Here is a 24,773-nt window from a genome sequence, read left to right on the forward strand (position 1 = left end):
GTGGCCTCGTCAGGGTGAGGACAGGCCTAGAGCGGCAGCTGTGAGACAGGTTACCTCCGGGAGACAGTCACACAAGGAAGGAAGCGCAGTCCAGGACAGTCTGGCTCGGCCATGATGAGGTTCACAGACATGGCCCTGTCAGCAATCAGCACTGTTTCCCCAAAGGGAAAATGTGATGCAACTGAATTGGGAGGGGCTGGGCCTCTCTCAGGTAGGAAGTTGGTAGGTATTTTGTAAAACTTAAAAAGCCTGTCATTTAGAAACATGGAGGTGATGCGCAAACGAGGCAAAAGACAGCACAGCCAGGGAGACTTACAGAAAGTGATTTCTCTGGGTCTTTGCTTCCGGAACAGGGGTGAGGTGGGCAGGGGTCTGCTCTTGTCCATGATCTGATCTGTAGTGTTATTTGACTTTTAAAACTGTGTTTATCTATTACTTTGATGCAAATTCAAACAGCAGGTAAAGGGGCTGGATGGGAGGAGAGATGGGGGCAGGGCCTGAGCTGTGAGCCCCGCGAGACCGCACGCCACCAGCCCAGGGCCCTCCTGCCTTGTCCCGTGTGCTACTCACGACAGCTGTGCAGGTAAAATCCGAATTCCATTGTGCCCATTTTCACCATCTAAACCGAGGCCCAGACAGGTAAAGGGACTTTCCTGAATGAATGCGGGAGCGTGTGGTGTTCAGGACCCAGATCTGAAGAGGGAGGGGCTGAGGGGGCGCGGGTGGTGGAGGAAGCCGGGAACAGGACGAAAGAAAGGGTTTTCGGTTAAATTCCTCCAGGTGAAAGCCTGCTTCCCCACAAGAGTCAGGCAGCCTGCTTGGTCCACAGTAGGACAGCACCTGCCACAGGGCTGAGGAGAAAGGGTTAAGAATTCAAACATGATTAAAAAGACAAACTGGGGGGAAATCAAAACAAAAACCCTCCTTCAGTCGGCCTGGGGCCTGGTTGTGGAGAATCAAGAGGCAGGAGGCAACCTCTCTGAGGGCAGAGACCACTTCCTGAATTCAAACAAGTAAATGAACAAATAAATCACTATATAGATGGGGGCGCGTGCACGACCCCTGCCCTGTGGGCCCGAGGGACGGAGTGTGTCACTGGGGCTCTGGGGATTCAGGTGGTGGGCTCACCCTCACTCCCGGGCCCCACCCACAAGCCTGAGGCGGATGAAGGGCAGGGAGGCCCGAGGAGGGGGCTGGCAGAGGGCCCTGGCCCACCCCGCTGCCTCCCCGCCTGGAGCAAATCAAAAGTGCACATTCCCGGGGCCAGTCCCCCAGAGGCCATGTCCAGAGGTGCAGGCTCCCCAGGAAGCCGGACGCAGCGGCCCCCAGGCTACCCTCCGAGGTCCTGCTCAGCCCTCACAGGAAACTCTCCCTCAAGTCAATGTCCCCCCCACCCAAGGGGACCATGACAAAAGCCGGTGAGCAGAGACGCCTCAGGAGCCTTGGCCTGGGGGACCGGAGGGGGCTTGAATGAACCTCACCTTCATCAGGAGAGCAGAGTTCCAAAGCCCCTGTGGGAGGGGTCCCCACCGCACAGAGGGGTCTTTCTTAGTCTTCTCGGAGCTGGCTTTCGGGAACCGGGATGTGGGCTGGCCAGGGCCTGGGAACAGTGTCCATCCCGTCCCCAAGGGGAGGGGCAGCTCCCGGCCTCTCGGCTTTGATGGGATAAGTGGGGAGAGGTCACCGGATGAGGGGGCCTCGGGGCCAGCTGCAGTGCGGGGTCTGTGGGGTGCACACCAGGCCCAGGGCAGCCCCGCTAGGCTGCTGTGGCGGCTCCAGGCAGCCAGCCCTGCCCAAGGCCTGTGCTCTGTCCCGTCCCTGCTGCAGGTCGCAGCACCCCAGCTACACTCAGCTGGATGTATTCCTGTGGTCACTGCCGTCCTGGGGGCCCCTGGGAGGCCTGCGCTGGGGACACAGCCCATGTCTGGTCCCCTTGCACCATCTAGAGGAGAACCTGAGAAAAGCAAGACCAGCCTCCCCAGGGCAGAGATGACCAGAGTCTGGCCTCAGAAGTCCCCTAGGTCCTCAGGATCAGAATCCAACACCTCAGAAGCAGAGGGGGTACAAAGACCCTCAGCTGCCTGGCAGATGGGTCCCTCAGCCAGCCAGACCATCAGCAAGCCCTGCCAGTGGCTACCCAGGCCCCAACAAGGCCAGCCTGTCCTTTCAGTGTCCAGGGGCTCAGGGTGGCCCCACCGGCCCCCCAGGCCAGGCTCAGAGCCCGGGTGAGGGGGCTGTCGACCTTGGTCCCCTGTTTTCCAGGACCTAGTACAGTGCCTGGGCCCAAAAATACCTACAGAGTCGGTGGGTCCTTCAGCGAGTGCTGAATACAAGCTCTGTACTGATGCGAACTTCCAACAGCAAAGAAGAATATGGGATGCATCTGGAGGGCTGCAGTGCTCTGGCCTTCCGGAAGCTTCTAAAGCACCACCTCCATGGTGCCCCTGGGTCTTGGCGCAGCCTTCCACCCTGGAGCTGTCTGCCCACGCTCCACCCTTATTTCATTCATTCTTATTCCAAGTGCTGCTGAAACATCTCATCCTGGAAGGTTTCCTAGCCTTTAGCCTGGGTGACCTAAGTGCATTCTCCCATGGACGCCCCCCCCCATGTCAGATCATGTGTTTCTGAGGTCATCTGGCCAGTGTCCACTTCTCACTAAACTGGGAGCCACGTGAGGACAAAAAGGAGCACAGCTCCAGCACGTACAGGCCGGCAGCTCTGCCTGGTTCGGCCCCCTCCGCCCTGGCCTGCTCCCCTGACACGGAAACGGTCAGCTTCCACAGAGGCACAGCCCTCCCGGCCCTGCATCCAGGCTGGCCCAGTCCATCGTTCCAGCCTTTCTGAACCTCTGCAGACCCCATGCAGTCCCCGCCGTTGGGGTCGAGGGTTCCCAATTCCGCGTGTGTGGTAGCAGCCCCCAAGCAGGCCCCCAGGGGTCCACACATCCTGCTATTCATGCCGGGTGAGCCCCCGCCACCTGGTGCCCAAATTGTCTTTGAGGCCAATAGGATACGTGAGTGGTAGCCGGTCACGGCCAAACCTGGGCTACAGGACACCCTGGGCTCCTGTCCCTCTCCCTGGACCTATTGTGAAGGGGGAGAGCTGCCATGTGTGAGGATTTTTATTTTTTCACCTTTCTCTACTTTATAAACTTTCTGTAACAAACACAGCTTTTAACTACAAAACACAAAAGCGTATGAGTTGGGAGGGAGGGAGACGCAAGAGGGAAGAGATATGGGAACATATGTGTATGTATAACTGATTCACTTTGTTATAAAGCAGAAACTAACACACCATTGTAAAGCAATTATACCTCAATAAAGATGTAAAAAAAAAAAAAAGCGTATGAGTAACTTATAAGACACTATAGGGATCACGTGAGTCCCGTCTTCCCCCATACCCTCCTCTTGTACCGTTTGTGACGTTTCTGCGTCAGACATGCTGGGTGAGGGCTGCTGGGGTCCAGGACTGTCCCCAAAGAGGCTGCAGCCCCCTCTGGCTGGTCTCCCACATCTGCGTATAGGCCTCCCGGTGGACAGGCATGCAAGCTCCCGCAGGCCACCTCCCAAGACCTGGAACTGCGGTCACATCCTTTCCTGAAGGGCCTGGGTTCAAATCCTGCTCTACCCCACACGAGTGCTGTGATTTCGGGTGAGCTGTTTGCCCTCTCCGTCCGGGTAAATGGGAGTAAACAAAAGGCCTGACTCACAGGATGGTCCTGAGAAGTGAGTGAGCATAAAAAGCAAAAAGAACCTTAGAACACTGCTGGCCTATGACTGCAGCTGGTGCCGCCAGTATTCGTGGTATTGGGAGGGAATTTTTGGCTTAAAGACCAGAGAAACCTTCCTTCTCACTGCCGGGCCCCAAATTAATGTTATTTTCAGAAGTAAGTCAAGCACGCTCCAGAAGCCTGAGAAACCAAAACACGTTCGGAAGGTTTCCTAACCAACCAGACTTCACTTTCTCTTCAATTAAACCAGTGAGCAAACAGCTGTTCCCTCCACCGTCCGCTCTCTCTAATGCTCCAGAGGCCCCTCCCTGTCTCAGGACCTGCAGCACCTCTGGGACGGGGCGACAGCCGGCTGCCACCTTCCCTGGGCAGACTCTGTTTGGTTCCGGGAGGGAGCTGTGCGATTCCCCACCCGCAGGCCTGGCACGCAGGAGACCTTTCCAGACGGTCCCCTGCTCTCTCTCTTCCTCCCGTGCATCCAGTGAGGTCCACGAGAGAGCCGGTCCACGAGAGAACAGAACGTGCTTCCAGCTGTCCTGTCCGGGTCTCTGGGCTCTCCCGCCAGCACTCGCATGGCTTCAGCAACTCACCATCCTGTCCCCCAACCTGCTGCAGGTAAGTGGGCGTTCAGACCCGCTCTCCTCTGACGGGCCTGTTCCCCTGGGCTTGCAGGTTGCCCTGAAACCTTAGTTCTCTGACAGATTCAAGAAGAGTCATGATTGTGCAGAGCTCTGGTTTTACTGCTGTGAGGGTAGGAGTCCTGCTATTTTCACTGTGCAGACCTGCCTCTGTCAGAGCTTCACCCAGGTCTCAGCTGTATCAGCCGCTGGTCCCTCTGTGCTGCTGGTGGTGTCCATGATGTGGCTGGACCGCAGCTTGTCCAATGCTTCCCTGTTGAAGGACATCTGGGCTGATTCCAGTTTGGGGAAAAGAGGAATAAAGCCACTATGAACACGTGTCACAAGTGCTTGTGTGAAGTTGAGTCTTCACTTGGGATAAATGCCCAAGAGTGCAACTGCCGGGTCCCATGGTAGTTGCAAGTTTAGTTTTTAAAGAAACAACCAAAATGTTTTCCCAAGGGCTGTACCGGTTTACGTTCCCACGCTCCAGCATTTTAAATTTTGACACGTGGCAGAGAGGAAGCCGGAGCCAATGAATGCATCTGAGCCCGAGTGCACCTCAGATCCCACCCGGACAGCAGCCAGAGCGGGAAGGGTGCTGGCGGAGCCGCCCCGGTGGCCCCAGGTCCTGGACACACCCCACCGCAGCAGGCGACCACTCCCCTTCAGCAAGGTGGGCAGCAGCAGGCCCTCCTGGGCCAACGGGCTGGACTGAGCACAGGTCATTTCAGAGCTACAGGTGCAGCTTTGAAGGCGAAATCTTCTGGAAGACGATCCAGGTGTCCTGGCCTCGGGCAGACTCACAGACAGGGCTCGTGGCCGGAATTCTGCAGATTATTCACGGAAATGCCTTTGGGTGGCGCGTCCAACTTGAAACAAAGGGGCCGCCTTAAGATCCCACCTCACTTCTTCCTAAAGCGTCCTACCCCTGTCTTCTCTCCCACGTGCCCCCAGCAGTGGCCCAGTCCCAACAGAAGGGGCCAGTGAAGTGGTGGCTTTTGGCTGATGAGAAGTGCAAGCTCTTCACCCCAGGCCGCAGGAGCCGGTTGCAGGGCAGGTGGCCACTGGGCTCAGAGCCCCGCCCCGGGCCCCTGGAGGAGGGGACAGTGAGAGACAGTGCGTCGGGGACACAGGGCGCTGGAGGATGTGTTGGACCCTGTGTCTCTGGCCTGGCTCTGATCCAGTGTCCAGGCAGGACACACCCTGGACCACTGCTGCTCTGGGGCTGCAGGCCGGAGGTGCAGAGCCTGGTGGGGAGGGGCGATAGCCCCCGCCCTCTCTGTGGCCTGGCTCCTGGTAGCGCAGGAGCCCACTATGGGGATCCAGGAGCCAGGGAAGAACCTACATGTCTCGGGGTGCGCCCAGGCTTGGGGGACCCAGCGAGCTCTGCCCTGAAGTCTGGGGCCGGCGCGGGAAGCGCGAGGTCCATCAGGCCAGAGTGGTGACGGTGGGCGCCCCGCCCGTCGGTCCACCCAGCGCGCGGCTCCCTCCTCCCGCCGCTGGTCAGAGGCCCACCGCGAGCCCGCTCTGCTCCCCTCGGACGCTCTACCGGTGACTGGGGCCTCCCCCGCTCCGGGATTGGATGCGAGAGGACGGGGTGGGGGCGGGCGGGGGACCCCAGAAACCCGGCTTCCCAGCTCAGCTGGGAACTGCAGCCGGCAGTTCAGACGCTGCTGCGCCGCGCCAGCGAGAACCTCCGCGCAGACCTGGAGCGCCGGCGGGCGGCGCGGAGGAGGCGGCAGCAGCGGCGGCCCCGCAGGCGTCCGGCGCTCCACGATGTTTGACAGCTCGCAGTATCCCTACAATTGCTTCAATTACGACGCCGACGACTACCCCGCGGGCAGCTCGGACGAGGAGAAGCGGCTCACGCGGCCGGCGTACAGGTGACCGCGGAGCCGGGGCGGGGCCGCAGGGGACAGCGGCCTTCCTCCGCGAGGGGGCCAAGACCCGCCTGGGATGAGGGAGGGGTCTCTTCTCGTCCGCACGTCTGGAGGCAGCCGAGAAGGTTCTCCACCCTCCCCGGGGACCCCCCAGGTGTGAGGCAGAGCTTCTGGGGTCTGCGCAGAGCGGCGCTGGGAGTTCTCAGCGCCCTGGGGGAAGGCAGAGCAGAGCGGGTCCGGCCGGGAAGGGCAGGCGGGGGAGACTCCAGACTCGCTCCGGGGTCCCGCCTCCGGCGCCCGCCTGGCCTGAGCGCCCCTGTTTGCAGCTACATCGCGCTGATCGCCATGGCCATTCAGCAGAGCCCGACGGGCAAGGTGACCCTGTCGGGCATCTACGACTTCATCACGCGCAAGTTCCCCTATTACCGCGCCAACCAGCGCGCCTGGCAGAACTCCATCCGCCACAACCTGTCCCTCAACAGCTGCTTTGTCAAGGTGAGCCCCTTCCCCTCCCCCGCTCCCGAGCGGCCCCTGAGGGTCCTAGGTCTGGCGACACCTGGACCAAGTCATCCCTGACCGGCGGGGGGAGCGGGGGTGTACCGGCTCACCGGGCGACACCCCCAAGCCCCAGGTCCGGGCGCGTCGTTCCAGGGCTGCCCAGGGCTCACCCTAAGCGGCCCTGAGTGAGCGCTCACGGCGGGCGGGTCGCACCTGGGAGCCAGCCGGGCGCTGAGCCCCTCGCTCGCACAGGTGCCGCGGACCCATGGCCACGAGAAGGGCAAAGGCAACTACTGGACCTTCGCCGGCGGCTGCGAGTCGCTACTGGACCTTTTCGAGAACGGCAACTACAGGCGGAGGCGGCGGCGGCGCGGCCCCAAACTCGAGGAGGCGAGGGGGACGCGCGCGGCAGAAGCGGAAGCGCCCCGGGGTCCCCCTGAGCCGGCCACTGCGAGGGGGAGCCCCGTCCCCCGCCGCGAGGCCCCAACCCCAGCCAGCCCCGCCGCCCTGGGGAGGGAGGCACACAGGGGCATCAAGTTCAGCATCGACCACATCCTCTCCACCCCCGACCCCTTTCCCGGGCTCAGGTCGCCCTACGCGCAGGAGGGCAGGTACCCGCGGCTGGAGGCCCGGCAAATGAACCTTCACCTTTGGACGATGTGAGAGGGGCTGAGGCTGCTCCGCCTCCGGGGCTGGCAGCCAATCAGCCTGGGGTCTTCTGGATGGTTTTGGCCCACCTCAAGTGGAGAAGTGAGGTTCTGCCGCATCCCACAAACTTCCACAGACTCAGGCTCAACGCTGAAACCAGCCTAGGTTGGAGGGAAAGAAGGCGATCTGATGAAAGGCACTCATTTCCATATTGTGGCTTTATCCCTTCAGATGAAACCCATCGGGTGCCCGTTTGACGACTTAAGGGTTTGCTGTCTCGACTGGGAACTACAGTCTTGCTTTATCGGACTCGGAGAAACTGGGGCTGGGGGTAGATGAAGGTAGGCAGCCGCTAGACAGGCCGAATCATGCAAAATACACGCTTACACTCAGCTTCGCGCCTGATTCAGAAGGCTGGGCATTTCATTAAATAACAGAATTCCTTCCTTCACCCGCCCTGTAAATAGAAACCCCACGTGTTCCTTCTGGGTGGTTTTGAGAAGAGGGGGATTACTCATGTGAGGTGCCGAGCCCTGACTCCAGAGATGGGCCCTGGCGGTGATGTGCCCACTCGCTCTGCCAGTGTCCTCTCGGCCTGGCCAGGCTGCCAAAGGCAGCCTCTGTCAATGGGAGAGGACCAGGGTCTGTAACGTGGAGATCACTGCGCCTTCGCGAACACCCACGGCCAGAACTCTTTGCTGGGGAAGCAGCCAGTGTCTGTGGGCTCTCAGGGCTGGCCAGGCACAGTGCTGAGCCCCCAGTGCCAACTGTCCACTGGCCAGCACCCCAGCCCTGTTCCCCTCATCCCATTTACAAGTCGGGGACCTGCAGCACAGCAGGCCCAGGTCTAGGACGCAGGCGTGTGACTCCGGGGTCAGGCTGCTAACATACGGCTTCCTCCATGCCGTGGTCACATGCATGTGTGCATGCGTGTGCCTCGTGGGCATGTGTTATGTCTGTCTCATTCCTCTTACTTATACCTCCTTGTCAGTTGTGCCGAAAGCATCATTTTAAATTATACCAGGTGTAATTCAGATCGTGACAGGATACAGGTGGTTCTATACACCAGTATACGGCATATAGAGTATCTGAAGATATATTTTTCTGCTACCAACTGAGCAAATAATGTTTCATTTTATCTTTCGAGTTCTCTTCCTGAGTTTCGTTCTGGTGATCAAGCCTCACGGAGATGGAAAGACCCTTTGCCCTGAGCAGACAATCTGGAGGCACCAGCCTTGGAGGGGAAGGAGGCCTCCCTGCACACGTTCCTGGGCAAAGGCCCACGGTGGCCACAGCCACGGGGCGGCACCGGGCCGCGAGACCTGTGTACTGTGAGGTGTAGCATTTGTTTTGCAAAGGATATCAATCATGTTTTTAGAAGCAAAGGGACATTTTCAATTTGCCAGCGTGTGACACCTTGCGACTTCAGAAAGCCTCCCAGCCCTCAGAGTGAATGGCATTTAATCCCCAACAACACAGCGGGGCGAGGGCTGGCCTGACCTATTCAAATGTCGCCTCCACCAGCCACACCTGCCCAACGCAATTATAATTAAACACTTTATGCCTCTCTTGCAAATCCGCTGATTGATCACCGATACGTACATCACCAGCACATTACCCCAAGCAGATGTCTGCCACACGCGTCATGGATCACCAGGTTTCCATTAGCAAAGTCGGGGGGCTGCGTGTGGGAGACGCGTGCGAACTGCCACTGTGCAGAGCAGGTTCCCGGCCTGTGTGGCCTCCCGCCCATGGACCGTGGGGTGTCCCTGTTCAGAGCAGCCGGCCGAGCGAGGGGCCTCCGCCCAAGCTGGGTGCTGCAGGGGTGAGGGGAGGACAGGGTAATGACAACCAAGGGGAGGGTGGATGCCCCCTCTGGCGGCATCCCCTCATCCCCACAGGGCCACCCCACAGGGGTGGCTCCCCTCTCCAGGGCCCTCGACTGCCAAACCTATATGTAAACACGAGTGGCCTTGTCCTGCCAGCTCCAGCAGCCCTGTGAGCAGGGACAGGCAGACACACAGCTCTATTTCACAGATGGGGAAACTGAGGTTCAGGGGGGCAGGTCCTGGGCCCCCCCCACCCCACTCCAAGTGCCCAGGATGCCTGACTGAGAAGGAGGTAACACCCTCTGGCCAGGACGTTAGAGGTAATCACACTCCGGGCCCCTCCAACCACTCACTGCATCCACTAGCGTTTGACCCCTGAGCAAGTGCCAGGGACCCAAATCTGGGAATTCGAGGGTGTGGACCCCTGAGCAGACTAACCTTCCGCCCGCCCCCCCCTAGTCAGGGGGGAGTCAGCACTTCCCTCGCCCCCCACCACGGGGGTCAGCCTGGTGTGAGGCCCCCAGGCCTGACTTCAGGAGGAACCCAGGAAGGACAGTCTGTTACCTGGATTCGCTTCTGCGTTCGGCCAAATTAACAGTCCATAAACATTTGCAAAATTGCTGTTTTCATCCCATTAAAAATACCAAGTGCATCTTATGTAAATGGGCCTTGCATTTCTGGAGAAACCGATTCCCCAGAACCGAAGGCACAGCTCGTCAGGCTGCCGCTGAGGACAAATTAACTGTCCTCACGTGCGGCTGTGCAATTACGTTTCCCCAGCTTTAGGCGACTTCAGGCCCAGAGTCCAAACAAGACGTGAGTTCACTCAGCTGAAACTCACAGTATTAGATTTATAATAAACTGAGAGAGGTTGCGCGGCTGTGCCGTTTTCAAAAAGCGGAAATGGGGTGGGAACTTTGGAGCTCCCCGTCCGACTTTGCTTGGCTCTTTGCAGGATGCGAGTGGGGAGGTGGGAGGACGGGCACTCCCTTCCCGGGTTCCTGCCCAGCCCTCACCCTGTTGCCCATCACGTGGTGGTTTTCCGTCCACACTTCTCACCCAGGAGCCCGCCGTCCACTGGGGCAGCCGATGTGTGCCCCCTGCCCTGCCAAGCCCAGGGCCCCACGATCCAAGAGACCACACTCTTTGTCCCTGAGCTGGGGGCAAGAAGAGGGAGTTCAGACCAGCTGTGTCTTCAGACGCCCACGAAAAGCACTGGGCTCCAGATGGTGAGGGGATCCATAACCATTCCTGCCATTAATTGCTTCATACCCGTCTCCATCCCTTCAAATGTAGATGGGGAGCCACAGACCGCAAGTCCTGGGGCCTCTCGGTGGGGGAGACGTGGCGGGCGCAGCAAAGCCCGAGGCTTGAGAGGCCAGGCTCCTGAGGGTGACACCGCCTGCCCCTGCCCCACCCACTTACGGGCATCCTGGATGACAGAGCCTCACTCAGGTGACGGAGACAGGAGGGTCGGCTCCCCACAAGAAGCCTGAGGAGGCCACGCCACTGGTTCTGGGGCACTGGAGCCTGGACTCCATCCACACGCAGGGAGCCTGGCATTTCAGCCAGAGGAGGGACACAGGAGGAAGGCCTGGTGCATTTTGCGGGGGCGGGTCAGGGGCTCAGCACGTCGCCTCCCTCAGATACTGGTCCAGGCCAAGGGCACCGTCAGTGGGATCGCTGTGTCCACCGGGTGTGATGGGAAGTCCTGTCTGCCCTGGGCCCTGGTCACTGGGAGCAGAGAGGGTCTCCCACTTGGGGTGCTCTGTGTGTGTCTGAACGCTGGGTGTGCACGGGCCATGTGTGTGTGTCTCCCAGGTGTGCTTCTGTGAGCCCTGGTGAGTGTGCACGTGTGGGTGTGAATGAGTGTACATTGTGTGTGCACATGGTTGAGCAGAGCATACACCTGCAAGTGTGCTCAGATGGGTGTGCACACAAGAGTGTGTGCACATACTAGTGTACACTCGTGAGTGTGTGTCACATCAACATCTTTTCCGGTCCTTTTTGTGCCAAGAAACGTGTATGCAAAGCAAAGGTGCCTGGGAGCTCCCCAGGTCTTGCAGGAACAGCTCCTCTGTGGAGTGGCTGGTGCGGGTCCCACTGGGGTCTCCGTGGTGAGCCCCATTTGCTGGAGCCGCTCAGCAGGACGAGGTGAGACATGCTCTCAGAGTAGGGGCAACCACAGCTGATGAACATGATCAGAGCTGATGGTTGTAAAGGTTGGTGCATAAATCAAAAGGAAATGTCAAATGCCTTTTAACACTGATGGAGGCATAACTTGGAGCAGGACCAAGCACTGGGCACTTGCTCACGGAACCTCAGAAAAATCACGTCCGTAACATCCCCAGACTGATGGCCCCTCACTCCAGACGCAAGTCTCTGCTGCCTCCCAGGTGGGAGCGTGTGCCCAGCGCTCAGGCGCGAGTCTGCTGGTGCTGAGGACATCCAGGATGCGTCACAAACACGGGGTCAGGCCACGAGAACTTTCCAAATGGCCCGAGAGCACATGCATCCTGGGATCGTCCCTGAGGAGCCTGACAGAAAGCTCAGCAGACGCCTTCCTCCCCAAGACCTCCTCATGCAGCCTGTTTCCTGCCCTGCTCGGTCGAGGCCCCAGTGCCTTCTGTCTGCCTGTGGCTGCCAGCCTCACACAGGACACTCCAAATGGGGCCAAGACCTTCCCCAGGGCCTCCAGGCAGCCTCTGACAGGCAGGATCGAGTGCAGGGCCTGAGCCGTGGCGGGATGTCGGGGCTCCAGGCCTCACATCTGCGAAGGGCTACAGGTACACTTTCTATATTATCTCCAAATGAGATGATGCTTTGCAGTCGGTATTTAACATTGTTAAATGTAAGCATTAAAACTACTCTTGGGGCCTCCCTGGTGGCGCAGTGGTTGGGAGTCCGCCTGCCGATGCAGGGGATACGGGTTCGTGCCCGGGTCCGGGAGGATCCCACGTGCCGCGGAGCGGCTGGGCCCGTGAGCCGTGGGCGCTGAGCTTGCGCGTCCGGCAACGCGAGAGGCCGCGACAGTGAGAGGCCCACATATCGCAAAAAAAAAAAAAAAACTACTCTTAAAACTCACAGCCCGGGGCTTCCCTGGTGGCACGGTGGTTGGGAGTCTGCCTGCCGATGCAGGGGATACGGGTTCGTGCCCGGGTCCGGGAGGATCCCACGTGCCGCGGAGCGGCTGGGCCCGTGAGCCGTGGGCGCTGAGCTTGCGCGTCCGGCAACGCGAGAGGCCGCGACAGTGAGAGGCCCACATATCGCAAAAAAAAAAAAAAAACTACTCTTAAAACTCACAGCCCGGGGCTTCCCTGGTGGCACGGTGGTTGGGAGTCTGCCTGCCGATGCAGGGGATACGGGTTCGTGCCCGGGTCCGGGAGGATCCCACGTGCCGCGGAGCGGCTGGGCCCGTGAGCCGTGGGCGCTGAGCTTGCGCGTCCGGCAACGCGAGAGGCCGCGACAGTGAGAGGCCCACATATCGCAAAAAAAAAAAAAAAACTACTCTTAAAACTCACAGCCCGGGGCTTCCCTGGTGGCACGGTGGTTGGGAGTCTGCCTGCCGATGCAGGGGATACGGGTTCGTGCCCGGGTCCGGGAGGATCCCACGTGCCGCGGAGCGGCTGGGCCCGTGAGCCGTGGGCGCTGAGCTTGCGCGTCCGGCAACGCGAGAGGCCGCGACAGTGAGAGGCCCACATATCGCAAAAAAAAAAAAAAAACTACTCTTAAAACTCACAGCCCGGGGCTTCCCTGGTGGCACGGTGGTTGGGAGTCTGCCTGCCGATGCAGGGGATACGGGTTCGTGCCCGGGTCCGGGAGGATCCCACGTGCCGCGGAGCGGCTGGGCCCGTGAGCCGTGGGCGCTGAGCTTGCGCGTCCGGCAACGCGAGAGGCCGCGACAGTGAGAGGCCCACATATCGCAAAAAAAAAAAAAAAACTACTCTTAAAACTCACAGCCCGGGGCTTCCCTGGTGGCACGGTGGTTGGGAGTCTGCCTGCCGATGCAGGGGATACGGGTTCGTGCCCGGGTCCGGGAGGATCCCACGTGCCGCGGAGCGGCTGGGCCCGTGAGCCGTGGGCGCTGAGCTTGCGCGTCCGGCAACGCGAGAGGCCGCGACAGTGAGAGGCCCACATATCGCAAAAAAAAAAAAAAAACTACTCTTAAAACTCACAGCCCGGGGCTTCCCTGGTGGCACGGTGGTTGGGAGTCTGCCTGCCGATGCAGGGGATACGGGTTCGTGCCCGGGTCCGGGAGGATCCCACGTGCCGCGGAGCGGCTGGGCCCGTGAGCCGTGGGCGCTGAGCTTGCGCGTCCGGCAACGCGAGAGGCCGCGACAGTGAGAGGCCCACATATCGCAAAAAAAAAAAAAAAAAAAAAAAAAAAAAAACCTCACAGCCCTGTTTGGCCAGTTACTCCATTTAAAAAAAATAATTCTTCATTTTTTAGCATTTCTACAACTGCAGTAAATAAAAGAGGCCCCTTCCCCTCTCTCTGCCTCAAGAGACCATGACCATGTCCTGCCCGCCCACCCAGAGCCGAGAGTTGCCAGCTTTCCGAGCTGAGTGTGCCTGGCTGCCTGGCTCTGTGCTCCCTGTAAAGAGCCAAACATCAGGCCCTCCCCTTGGGCGCCTTCGCTCTCAGCCTTGCTAACCCGTGTTTGTGCCCAGGCTGCCTCATCCAGGAACCTTCCCCACTGCACTTCCTGTAACCCCAGGTTATAAACGTCTTATATTACACTTTGGTCTGGAAGCTCACAGTATTATACTTTACACATAGTTATACGCTCCATCTTGAATTAAGCTTTGGGTATGGCATCAGGAATGTGTTAAAGTTTATTTTCCCCATAGGGTCATTTCAGCACCATTAATTCCCTCTCCCTGTGGGATTATTTTGATGTCTCTGTTGGAAATCAGTTGTCCGTGTATGGGTCTATTTCTAAACTCTTGTTCTGTTCCATTGATCTGCTCGTCTATTCGGTACAAATACCACGCTGTATCTATGGCTATAGCTTTAAAATACATATGGAAGGTGTGGAGTGTTAGTCTCACAACTTTGCTTTGCTTTTTCAAAGTTGGTTGGGCTATTCTAGAGCCTTTGAAATGCCAAATAAATTTTACAATCAGTTTGTGAATTGCTACGAGAAACCTGCTGGGATGGATTAGTATAGTGTTGAAGCCATAGATCAATTGCGGGAAAACTGACATCTTAAGTAGTTCATATTTTTGATACTACTATGAATTGTATTTTTAAATTTTAAAGGTCTGATTGCTTGTTGGTAGTCTAAAGAAATACAATTAATTCCTGTATATTGACCTTGAATTCCAAAACCTTGCTAAACTCACTTACTAGCTTTTTGTAGTTTCCATCAGATTTTCTGCGTGGATGGCCATGTCTTCGGTGAATAAATTACGAGTTTTGTCTCGTGGCTTCCAATCCGGATGGGCCTTATTTCCTTGCTCTTCTGCACTGGGTAGAACCTCCGGTGCAACGCTGAACGGAAGTGGCAAGAGTGGGTATCCTTGAGGGGAAAGAATTCCACCTTCCACTGTGATGTGCGAACCCAGCTGTAAATTTATTTACATTTATTTTGCGAATAGATGTTGTTTATCAGGTTGAGGAAATTTGTTTTTCCCTAGTCTCTGCTGAGAGTTCTTACCGGGAATGGATATTGGATTCCGTCAAATTTATGTTGTTAATACGGTTGATTGCATTGACTGCCAATGTTAAATCATCCCTGCATTCCTGGGATAAACTCCACTGGTCATTATATATTTTTCTTTTTATATATGTTGGATTCAATTTGTTTTTTTTGTTTAGACTTTTTATCTCTGTTTATAAGAGAAATTGGGGTGCAGTTTTCCTCTAAGGACATGGTCTGGCTTTGGTTTCAAGGTAATGCTGATCTGGTCTTGTAGGATGAGTTTGAAAATATTCCCACCTCCTCAATTTCATGGAGAATTGGTGTAGAATTTAAATTTTAGTAGAATTCACCAGTGAAGCCACATGAGTTTTCTGTGAGGGAAGGGTTTAAGCTACTAACTTGATTTATTTAACAGATATAGGGCTATTCAGGCTATCTATTCTTTAATAAGCTGTGGTGGTTTCCGATTTTTAAGGGATTTGTCCACTTCATATATGTTGTCTGATTTATAAAAATGGTTCCTAATATTCCCTTTTGTATCCTCTTAATAATCATAGACTCTGCAAGGATGTCGCCTCTCTCATTCCTGACATTGTTCCTTTTTTCCTGATCAGTCTACTTAGAGGTAGCAGAGAAGTGCCAACGCCCCCAGCCGACCTTGAATTCCAGGTGTGACTTCTCACCTGGAGGCACATCCTTCAGCTCTCAGCATGGAGGAGAAACCCAGAGAAACCCCAGTAACTTCCCACATATAACTAATTAAAGCCAAGGACTATTTGCCAAAACAGATCCACCAGTTGGGAAACGCTTAATTCCCCGTCCAGACCCATCACTTCTAAAGCAGCATCTCAGGCGCCCTACCCAGTGACGAAGCCGCGGTGGCCGGTCTCAGCTGGGGCTGCTGCCAGGAAGGACGGGAAGTGCCCTGAGCAGCTCACAGACTAGTGAGCTAGGGGCATGGGGGCCTGCTGGATGTAACCCAACCCCCCCAACACCCTGGGGGTCTCTATATGACACCTCTTTTCATTGTAAACTATAACATATTTGCTTAAAATACTTTGATGTAAAGTAAAAAGTGAGCCCCCTGCTTACTCTCCCTTTGTATCCATCAGCTCCTGCCCTAATAAAGCTGAGAAACAGCCACCCCGACACTCAGTAGCTCGAGCAGTCAGCGCGGAGCGGAGCTGGACATGCCATCGGCTACGCTCCACAGCTGAACTGCGCTCGTGTCGCCCCACCCCCAGGCAGGCTGGGCTCAGGCTGCCATCTGCATTTTTTCTGGGGTTCAGACCGCCTGGAGGAAGCTCGTTCCGTGATGTGATGGCAGCAGAGGTGCGAGAGGGCAGCCCAGCTGCAAGTCCTCTGCAGGCACCAGGTCCGCAGACATCCTGTGTCCAAGGCAAGTCACGTGGCCAGACCCCAAATCCAGGGCCAGGAAGGACCCTCCCAGGGAAGAAGGGGGTGGGTGTCTCTGGACAATTTATCACCTCACACACTTCGTCACAATCCCAAACCCCAGAGGCAGCCGCCCGGAACACTTCACGCGCCGCGCCGCACACTGCTTTCTCTGCAGACACAGGCCTATAATTCTACCCCACGTCTGCTGCACAAATCGGGTCCTGCTCTGTGCACCCCAGGGAGCCATCGGCAATGTCTGCCGGGCTCCGCGAGATCATGGCAGAGTCAGACACGCAGCCTTAGACCTCGCGTTCGCCTGTTTGTTTGTGTGGCCTGGCGTCCTCCAAAGAGGATTTGAGAACTTTGTGATGGCAGGACCGTCCATACTGAGTTCTTACTGTGTCCCAGTCCTGTTACTTGCCTGGTCTCAGGCGCGCCTCACACCAGCCTGGGCGTCAGCCCCCTGTTCCCTGCCCCAGGTGAGGGCTCAAGGTCATGGGGTGGGTGAGAGGCTGAGCAGGGACACCGCCGGCTGTGCAGCTGCAGGGCCCTTGTCCCCAGCCTCTCCCGTGTGTGTCACGTGCCAGGGGGCTGACGCCCTCCCTGATTCCAGGACATCTGAGGAGGGAGAGGAGTAGCTGTGAGCAGGGAAGCTCTGCGGGGGCAAGGCCGAGGCCTCAGAGGCCCCAGTTACAAAGGTCAGGGGAACCCAGCCAGCAGCTCACGTCACAGGTCCTGGGGGAGGGGACGATGGTGGGGCAGGGCTGGGGGCCAGGGCCTGTGCTAAGGGTGCAGGAGTCAAAAGGGAAGGAGTGGGGGCTGTCAGCCACTGGCTCCCCCTTGTCCCCCTCACCTGGCCCTAAGGTGCCACCAGCTGCCACACTGCGGCCCAGACCACTCCTCTCTGCTGGAGAACACCGTGTGCCGAGCAACCTGTAATTTTATGCAAGCCCAGGTAATTTCAACCAAGAGGTAGAGGCAGTGGGATTTAAAACCTGATCTAGGATTCAATGATAAAAAGACAAATAATTCAATTCAAAAACAGGCCAAGGATCTGGACAGATATTTCTCCCAAGACGATGGACAAATGGCCAAGAAGCTCATGAAAAGATGCTCAGCTCCTAGGAATATACCCAAAGTATGGAAAACAGGGACTCAAACAGACACCTGTACACAAGTGTTCATGGCAGCTTGACTCACACGAGCCAAAAAGTGGAAATCACCCACATGTCCACCAGTGGATGAACTGGATGAACAAAATGTGCTCTATCCATACAATGGAATATTATTCAGCCATGAAAAGTGATGCTACAACGTGAGTGAGCCTGGAACACACGCCAAGTGAAAGGAGCCATCACAACAGGCTGTGTGTTGTGTGATTCCAGAACAGGCAGGTCCATGGATGCAGAGAGCGAATCGGTGGTTGCCATGGAAGGAGGGAGGGGGGATGTGGGGGCCATGGCTGGGGATGCAGCGTTTCTTTTCGAGGTGATGAAAATGTTCTGGAATTAGATAGTGGTGATGGTTGTCCAACATTGTGAATGCGCTAAAAACCACTGAACTGTACACTTTTAAACAGTGGATTTTGGGGCTTCCCTGGTGGCACAGTGGTTGAGAGCCCGCCTGCCGATGCAGGGGATGGGGGTTCGTGCCCCAGTCTGGGAGGATCCCATGTGCCGCGGAGCGGCTGGGCCCGTGAGCCATGGCCGCTGAGCCTGCACGTCCGGAGCCTGTGCTCCGCAACAGGAGAGGCCACAACAGTGAGAGGCCCGAGTACAGAAAGAAAAAAAAAACAACAGTGAATTTTGTGTTATGTGGATTATATCTTAATTTTAGAATTGCACACACACAACCTAAGATGGGTGAGAGCCCTGCTCAGCACCCCTGGTCACAGAAACCGCACGTGTGTCACTGTCTGAGCGTTAGTTTCCTTGTGCCGAGATTGGGGCCACAGTCCTGACTCACAGGGCTGTCGTGCCAACCAAGAGCGATAAGGCACAGAACGCCCAGTTATTGCACCAAGTGGATGAGATAATGCACGAGATGTGACACGAGGCTCGCAAACTGGGGCCATGCACAGTACGTCACCTGGCCCTGTGCCCATCACACCTGTGGGTGATCGAGCCTGACACCTGGGAGGTGGCCTTGACCCTACCTGCCTCCGCCCACAGCAGCACCTTCAGCCTTTGAGCAGAACGCGGCTCCTCTGTACAGCCTCCTCCCCACACCCCTCACCTCGCCCCACCTCGCTTACTTGAGGCAGCAAGTGTCCTACCTGCTGCCGGCCCCCTCCAGCCATCCTCCAACCTGCCGCCAGAGTGGGCCCGCTAGAAACACGCCAGGCCCACCCCTTTCCCTGCCGCCCCCCTTGCCCCAGCCAGGCTCTCTTGCCCCCAGAGCAAATCTCGGCTCCAGCCCTCACCCCCACCAGGCAAGGGCCGCTCCGCTCATCCCCCGCCCCTGCCCCGCCCACTGGGCTCCAGCCACGCGGCGCCCTTGGAGAGCTGTCCCCAGGCCTGGAATGATCCCCTGTCCTCGTCCTCACTCCTCGTCTCCACTCGGTCCTCGTCTCCACTCGGAGCCGCGGCCAGTCCAGTGGCCTTCCTGCCCGCGACCAAGCCAGCAACCACGCAGCGCTGTCTTCTCCCTTCGCTTGGTTTTTAACGGCACTCCCAGCATCCTTTATGATGTTGTGTTGTATTCACGGTATTAACATATTTTGGCGTTCACCCGTATCCCCCACTAGAATACAGGCGCCGCCCACAGACCAGACCTTCCCCCGCGGCTGTCCCCGGACGCCAGGACGGCGACGGGCCCGTAGCAGCAGCCCGTGGGAGGCGCTACGGTGGCCTCCCGAGCTCGTTTTGTAAAACGAGGGGAGCGGGTGGTGGTGCACAGCCCTCCTCAGCTCTCCAGGTGCAGCGCAGGTGGCTCCACACCGCAGGTAGCAATGCCCTTGGCAAGGACCCCTCCGGGCACGGAAGCTGAGCCAGGCTGGCCTTTGTGGAGCGGGCAGCTTCCCCTTCACCCCCACCCTCTCCCCACCTGCGATCCTGCGAATCGGCCTCAGGGTGCCTGAAAGCTCGACATCCGCATCTCTCACAGGCGAGGCCCAGAGGGTGCACGCCCGCGCCTTGCCACCAGGTGGCATCAGAGAGCCAGGGATGGGCCGGTCCACAAAGGCGGCAGCCTGGGATGAGGGTGTCGGGTGGGAGGGTAGCGATCTGGGCCCCGGCCTCCCCAGATCCAAGCCCCGCCCCGTGGCCCAGGCCCCGCCCCCCAACTGAAAGGTGCCCAGATTTGGGGTCCACGGTCTTCCAGGACCACCTCCTGAAAAGAAATTGGTGCGGTGGATGATGGAGCCTGGGTGCGGGAGGCAGGGTGGGGGCAGGTGGGCTCTACCAGTCAAGCGAGCTTATCAACGGCCAGGCCTCTCTAAGCACCTGATACTCCTGTTCTCCTGACATCTTTATGGAGAAGACCCCGTTTACACCAACACTTAGAGAAACGTCTCACCGGGACACCTGGGGCACAAGCAGAGAAACCGAGGGGAGGGTGGGCTGTGCTCCAGGCCCACGTGGGCTCTCCCCCTGAGCCAAGCTCCTCCCCCGTCCCTCCCAGCCCCCCTCACTGTGATCTGATGGGGGTCCTATAGGACAGCTGCCCATGAGATGCACAGGAGACTGACCCTGAGAAGCAGGCACGGATTCAGATCCAGGTGTCCAGCTCCTGTTTGCCCTCCTGTCCCCCTGCTCCCAGCTGTCCCCAAATACCTTTTCAGGGTCTCTGAGTGAACTTGAGGCCCAGTTCCTCCCATCCTGTCTGGGGAGGGGTCTTGCTCAGACCTCAGGCCAGGGCTCTTAGCCGGCGCGAGGAGGGGCCCCTGCACTGCTGCCTTGAGGGAGACCTTGGAAGGTGGTACCCAGGTGCCCCTTTGAGGGAGCCATGGAGTTTGGAAATCAGACTGACTCTAACCTGTCCCCCTAGTTTTTTGTACTAAAACAAACACAGATGCCCTCTGGAATAGAATGCAGCATTTTCCATGAAATCCTATTTAACAAAACAGGAATGTTGGAGAAATTTTGAAAATGGGTGGGGCTGTTTGGGCGTGTGCCCCCCAGATCCTGGTCAGGGGCACACTTTTAGTGTCCTCTGGTTTTTTGTTTTTTGTTTTTTTTTTTTTGGCTGTACGTGGGCCTCTCACTGTTGTGGCCTCTCCCGTTGTGGAGCACAGGCTCCGGATGCGCAGGCTTAGCGGCCATGGCTCACGGGCCCAGCCGCTCTGCGGCATGTGGGATCTTCCCAGACCGGGGCACGAACCCACGTCCCCTGCATCGGCAGGCGAACTCTCAACCACTGCGCCACCAGGGAAGCCCCTCAAAGGATCATTTTTAAGTGGTGAAATCATGACTATCATACAAATGTAAAAATGCATCAAAGATTTTATTCAGCTCATTAATTAATGAGGAAAGCAGTAACATGTTAGAACCAGCTCTCAGGAGAATTCAAAACACCACATTTATAGGAAATAAGGAGAACTGAGGGAATTCACAAATGAAGCAAAGCAGGTCCACCCACAGGGCTGTCAGCAATTACATTCGGCCAGACAAAATAAACTTGATTTCTATGGACAGAAATCACTTGCATAATTGTCAGTTTTCCGTAAAATAGCTCACACAGAAGGCAGAGATAACCCAGACGGGACCCATTTCCGTCTTTCAGGAAGGCTCCCGTGTGGGCCAGGCCACTGGTTTGCTCCCACTGCCTCAAAAGCGAAGGCCCTGGAAGCCAAGCTGGTCCGCTCCCTGGTCCAGGGCCTCTCTCCCAGCCCTCCGTCCTCCATGTGTAACCTCAGTCTGGTCTTCAACCCTCCTCCCTGGGAGAAGCTGCCTGCCTGTACTGAGTGGCAGGTTGGGAAGAGTCTGGCAGATCTGGGTTCGAACCCTGAGTGCAATTTAGTAGCTGTGCGATCTCGAAAACCACCCATTCCACGGCTGGGTCTCCACGTCTGCTAAATGGGAATGGCAGATTCGTCCACCCTGCCAAGCGACTGTGAGGACAAAACGTGTAGAGAGGATGCACCAGAGCTGGCTGCGTGTCTGGTTGGTAGTAGGAATGCCAGCCCCCCCACCCACCCAGCCCTCTTCCTGTGCCCCCCACCTCTCTCCACACACACCAAGCCCGGCCTCTGGGGCCTCGTGGCTCAGCTCTGGCAGGAGCCCCTCCTCGCCAGGTGAGCTCGGGGACACTGGCCTGCATGGGCCTCCCTCCCTCCACCAAGGCACTTCTAGCTCTCAGGTTTCTTGGAAATAAAACCTAAATGCCGGGACTTCACTGGTGATCCACTGGTAAAGAATCCGCCTTCCAATGCAGGGGACGCGGGTTTGATCCCTGGTCGGGGAACTAAGATCCCACATGGCACGGGGCAAATAAGCCTACGCACTGCAACTACTGAGCTCGCGCGCCTCAACTAGGCGGGTTTGAGGTCGGGGAACTAAGATCCCACATGGCACGGGGCAAATAAGCCTACGCACTGCAACTACTGAGCTCGCGCGCCTCAACTAGAGAGACTGAGTGCCGCAAAGTACAGAGCCCACGTGCCCTGGAGCCAGCGCGCCACAACTAGAGAAGAGAAAACCCACATGCCACAACTAGAGAGAAACCCGTGCGCCGCAATGAAAGGTCGAGCAGGCCTCAGCGAATCCTGCGTGCCGCAACTAAGACCCAACACAGCCAAAAATAAATAAAATAAATAAATAATAAATAAATCTTAAAAAAAATTTCAAGAAACCCAAATGCCTTTTGCCCTAGCATGCAGGCTCCCCTCGCCTGGCCCTGCGATGGCGTAGATCCAGCTCCACCTGTGCTGCCCTGAGCATTCGACGTTGCCCACCCAGCATCCGTCCTCCCTCCCCATCCCCAGTGCCCAGAGCCCACTTGCTTGGGACCAAGCTGCCCACACCCCCTCTTCCAAGGGGACCATGGTTCGTTTGTATCCATCACACATTCCTGCCACGTGCGCCTGTTGAAGGATGGACATGTAGCCTAAGGGGTCCAGTCAGGGTGATTCCCTGTGTGGACTGCTGCCACAGACACATTTTCTCTCCTTCTGGGCAGGGTGGTGTTTGGATGTGAAGTCTGGAACTGGAGCAGCTATTTTGTGCTCATGAGGCAGAACTGGATTTGGAATGAGGCTGACTATGCAGAAGACAGAGATGGAAAGAAACTGGGGCCCTGACAGCATTGCTGAGCCACTGGATCAAACCAGCCCTGAAAGCTGACCTGCTCAGGGACCTCTAGTACCCTGAGCCAGTCGACCCTCTTAGTTAAGGCAGTCCCAGCTGGCTTTTCTGTTACTTGAGGCCCAGTGCATCCTAACTGACGTACTCGCCCTTGGCTGCAGCTGCAGCTGGTTTCCGTCTTTGTACTTGCTCTCCTGGGTGCTCCAGGCATTGGGAGACTATCTGTCCAGTGTGCTTTCTACCACCAGCCTGGCCAGCCCTCTGCTCTGCCTACAAGCTAGCAGGCCCGTACGGCCAAGCCTCCAAAGGCCCCTGGAAGTGGCCACTGCCCACAAACCAGGCTTGCTCCAGGCGCAGTTCAGACAGAGGCTCGTGCTTGTTCCTGTGTGAGACCGGGACAGGTAGGAACTGCCGTCACAGCCCCTGGACCCAGCACCCAGTCTAGCTGCCTGGCTGTCATCACAGCCTCTTTGTAAAGGATGGAGCAGAATGGCGCAGACGGCAGGAGCACAAGGGTCTCCCCTGGCTTTAGAGCCTCTGGAATTTTCTCTATTTTATCTTCCCCTTTTCAATCCTCTAGAATATACAGGCTAAAACCTCCACCTCTTGGTGGGAGGCAAAGAGGTATCTGGGCTGGAGACTGATGGAGCAGACAGAGGCCCTAATGGATCTCTAATCCCATGTTGTTAGTTCACAGGAGCCCCAGGTTTCCCTTCCACAGCCGTCTTGTCACCAGCCCAGGAGTGCTGGGCAGGCCGGCTGCGCCCTGTGTTTTTTAAAATACCCTGAAATGCACTTCATGATTCTGGAAGCTTTGGTTGGTCTGCAGTCACAAGTGGTGCTTGTTAAAAATCCGTGCAGCCTCCCACATCAAACAAAATTAATCAGTAACAAGCGAGATGCTATTAAGTCATTTCCCAGCACGGTAACTCAGGGGCAGCCCTATCTGATTGGCCAGCCTGGGCAGCCTCCGGAATTCTCCCCGTTTGTCTGTGTGAGGTGAGCTGGACACAAGGTGTTTGTCTGTGGTTGAGTCATGTGCGGGTCTCGTTCTGTCGGACGTACCCCCGTTGACCTGGCCAGTGTGCTGTGGGCCCCAGATCCCCCCACCCCGCAACCAGTGGTTCCTTTGTGGCGTCCTCTTCTCGCTTAGATGTCACCTTCCTGAAGGTGACATCTCTTGGTCCAGCAGGCCTAACCTCCCCCATATCCGTGCCTGCACAGGTGAGGTGGCTTCTGTACAGTTATTCACTGCACCGTTATTTATGATGACCAAAAGCCCATTAATAGGGAATTGCTCAATAAATCATAATAGGCCCATAAAATGAAAGACAGTTTTTAAAAAGAATGAAGAGTCTGGGTTTGGCTTTAATCAACCAGGTCGGAGAAAGTATCTGCCAGAAGCTGTCAGAGCTGCCTTCGTGGCCAGGACAAGTGTGGCAGAAAAGGGGGGTGTGGGGTCCCGTCTCAGCAGAGCTCTCCCCTGGGGTCCAGGGCCCCCCTGCAGCCAGGCCCTCACCGCAGGACCTCCAGGAGACTCGCTCTGGGCAGGAGTGTCGGCCTGTGGTGTTGGGGGTAACGACTGGAGAAGGCGCCCCCGGTGCACAGCCACTGGGCCCCAAGACATCTCCCCAACCTGGATTCATTGCTCCAGGAGACAACGTGGTCTCCAGGATATCAGGACGCACCTGGGACAGAACCCCCATCCAGCTCACACCCGCCCGGCCTCTCACCCACCAAGTTAGTGCAGCTCCGTCCTCCGTAGGCAAGGCCGGGCCTCCGCTGCCAGCCTTCACCGTCAGAAAACGCCCGGGGTTGGACCACCGCTCCCTGCTGGCCGCTCGGCTGGACCTTCTCCTGCCTCTGCGTTAGGACAATGGCCTCTGACGCCCCTTGGCCTCGGCATCCCCCAGAGACGCAGCTAAAGCAGGAGACACAGACCCAGCTGCCCGAGACACTGGCAGGGTCCCACATGGCAGCCCCCACCCAACTTGCTTTAAATAAACCTTTTATTCTGGCATATTTTTAGATTTACAGAAAAATCGTGAAGACGGTACAGAGTTCCTGAACACCTGGCCGTCTCACTGTTACTAGCGTCCCAAGAGTGTCTCTGCACAAATAACGAACTGACGCTGACTTGCTGTCAATGACGGGCCCACACTTGTTGGAGTTCATTCATTTTCCTGCTGGGCTCCTTGCTGTTGCCAAACCTGCCTGGAGTTTGGGGCCATGTTACTGTACTACCTGTTAATTCAATTATTTAATTTCCTTTTTAGGTGTATC

The 24,773-nt window shown here is 57.1% G+C and overlaps 1 protein-coding gene across 1 annotated transcript; it reads left to right on the forward strand.

Annotated features, from left to right (window-relative positions):
- Nucleotides 1-6,126: 6,126 nt before the first annotated feature.
- On the forward strand, nt 6,127-18,912 carry FOXL3 (forkhead box L3). Its single transcript, XM_007467079.1, has 6 exons — nt 6,127-6,233; nt 6,557-6,725; nt 6,981-7,387; nt 17,113-17,183; nt 18,420-18,566; nt 18,626-18,912. The coding sequence occupies exons 1-6, from the start codon at nt 6,127-6,129 to the stop codon at nt 18,910-18,912; spliced, it is 1,188 nt and encodes a 395-aa protein (XP_007467141.1).
- The last annotated feature ends 5,861 nt before the right edge of the window (nt 18,913-24,773 follow it).

Source organism: Lipotes vexillifer, unplaced genomic scaffold (genome assembly GCF_000442215.2).
Source record: "Lipotes vexillifer unplaced genomic scaffold, Lipotes_vexillifer_v1.1 scaffold1701, whole genome shotgun sequence".
Taxonomy (NCBI): Eukaryota; Metazoa; Chordata; class Mammalia; order Artiodactyla; family Lipotidae; genus Lipotes; species Lipotes vexillifer.

Excerpts from the sequence above, each read along its gene's own strand:
- FOXL3 (XM_007467079.1), top strand. The coding sequence starts at position 6,127 with ATGTTTGACAGCTCGCAGTATCCCTACAATTGCTTCAATTACGACGCC. Across the intron at positions 7,388-17,112 it reads AACCTTCACCTTTGGACGAT|GTGCCACCAGCTGCCACACT; the intron begins GTGAGAGGGGCT and ends CCTGGCCCTAAG. Across the intron at positions 17,184-18,419 it reads CACCGTGTGCCGAGCAACCT|CAGCACCTTCAGCCTTTGAG; the intron begins GTAATTTTATGC and ends CTCCGCCCACAG.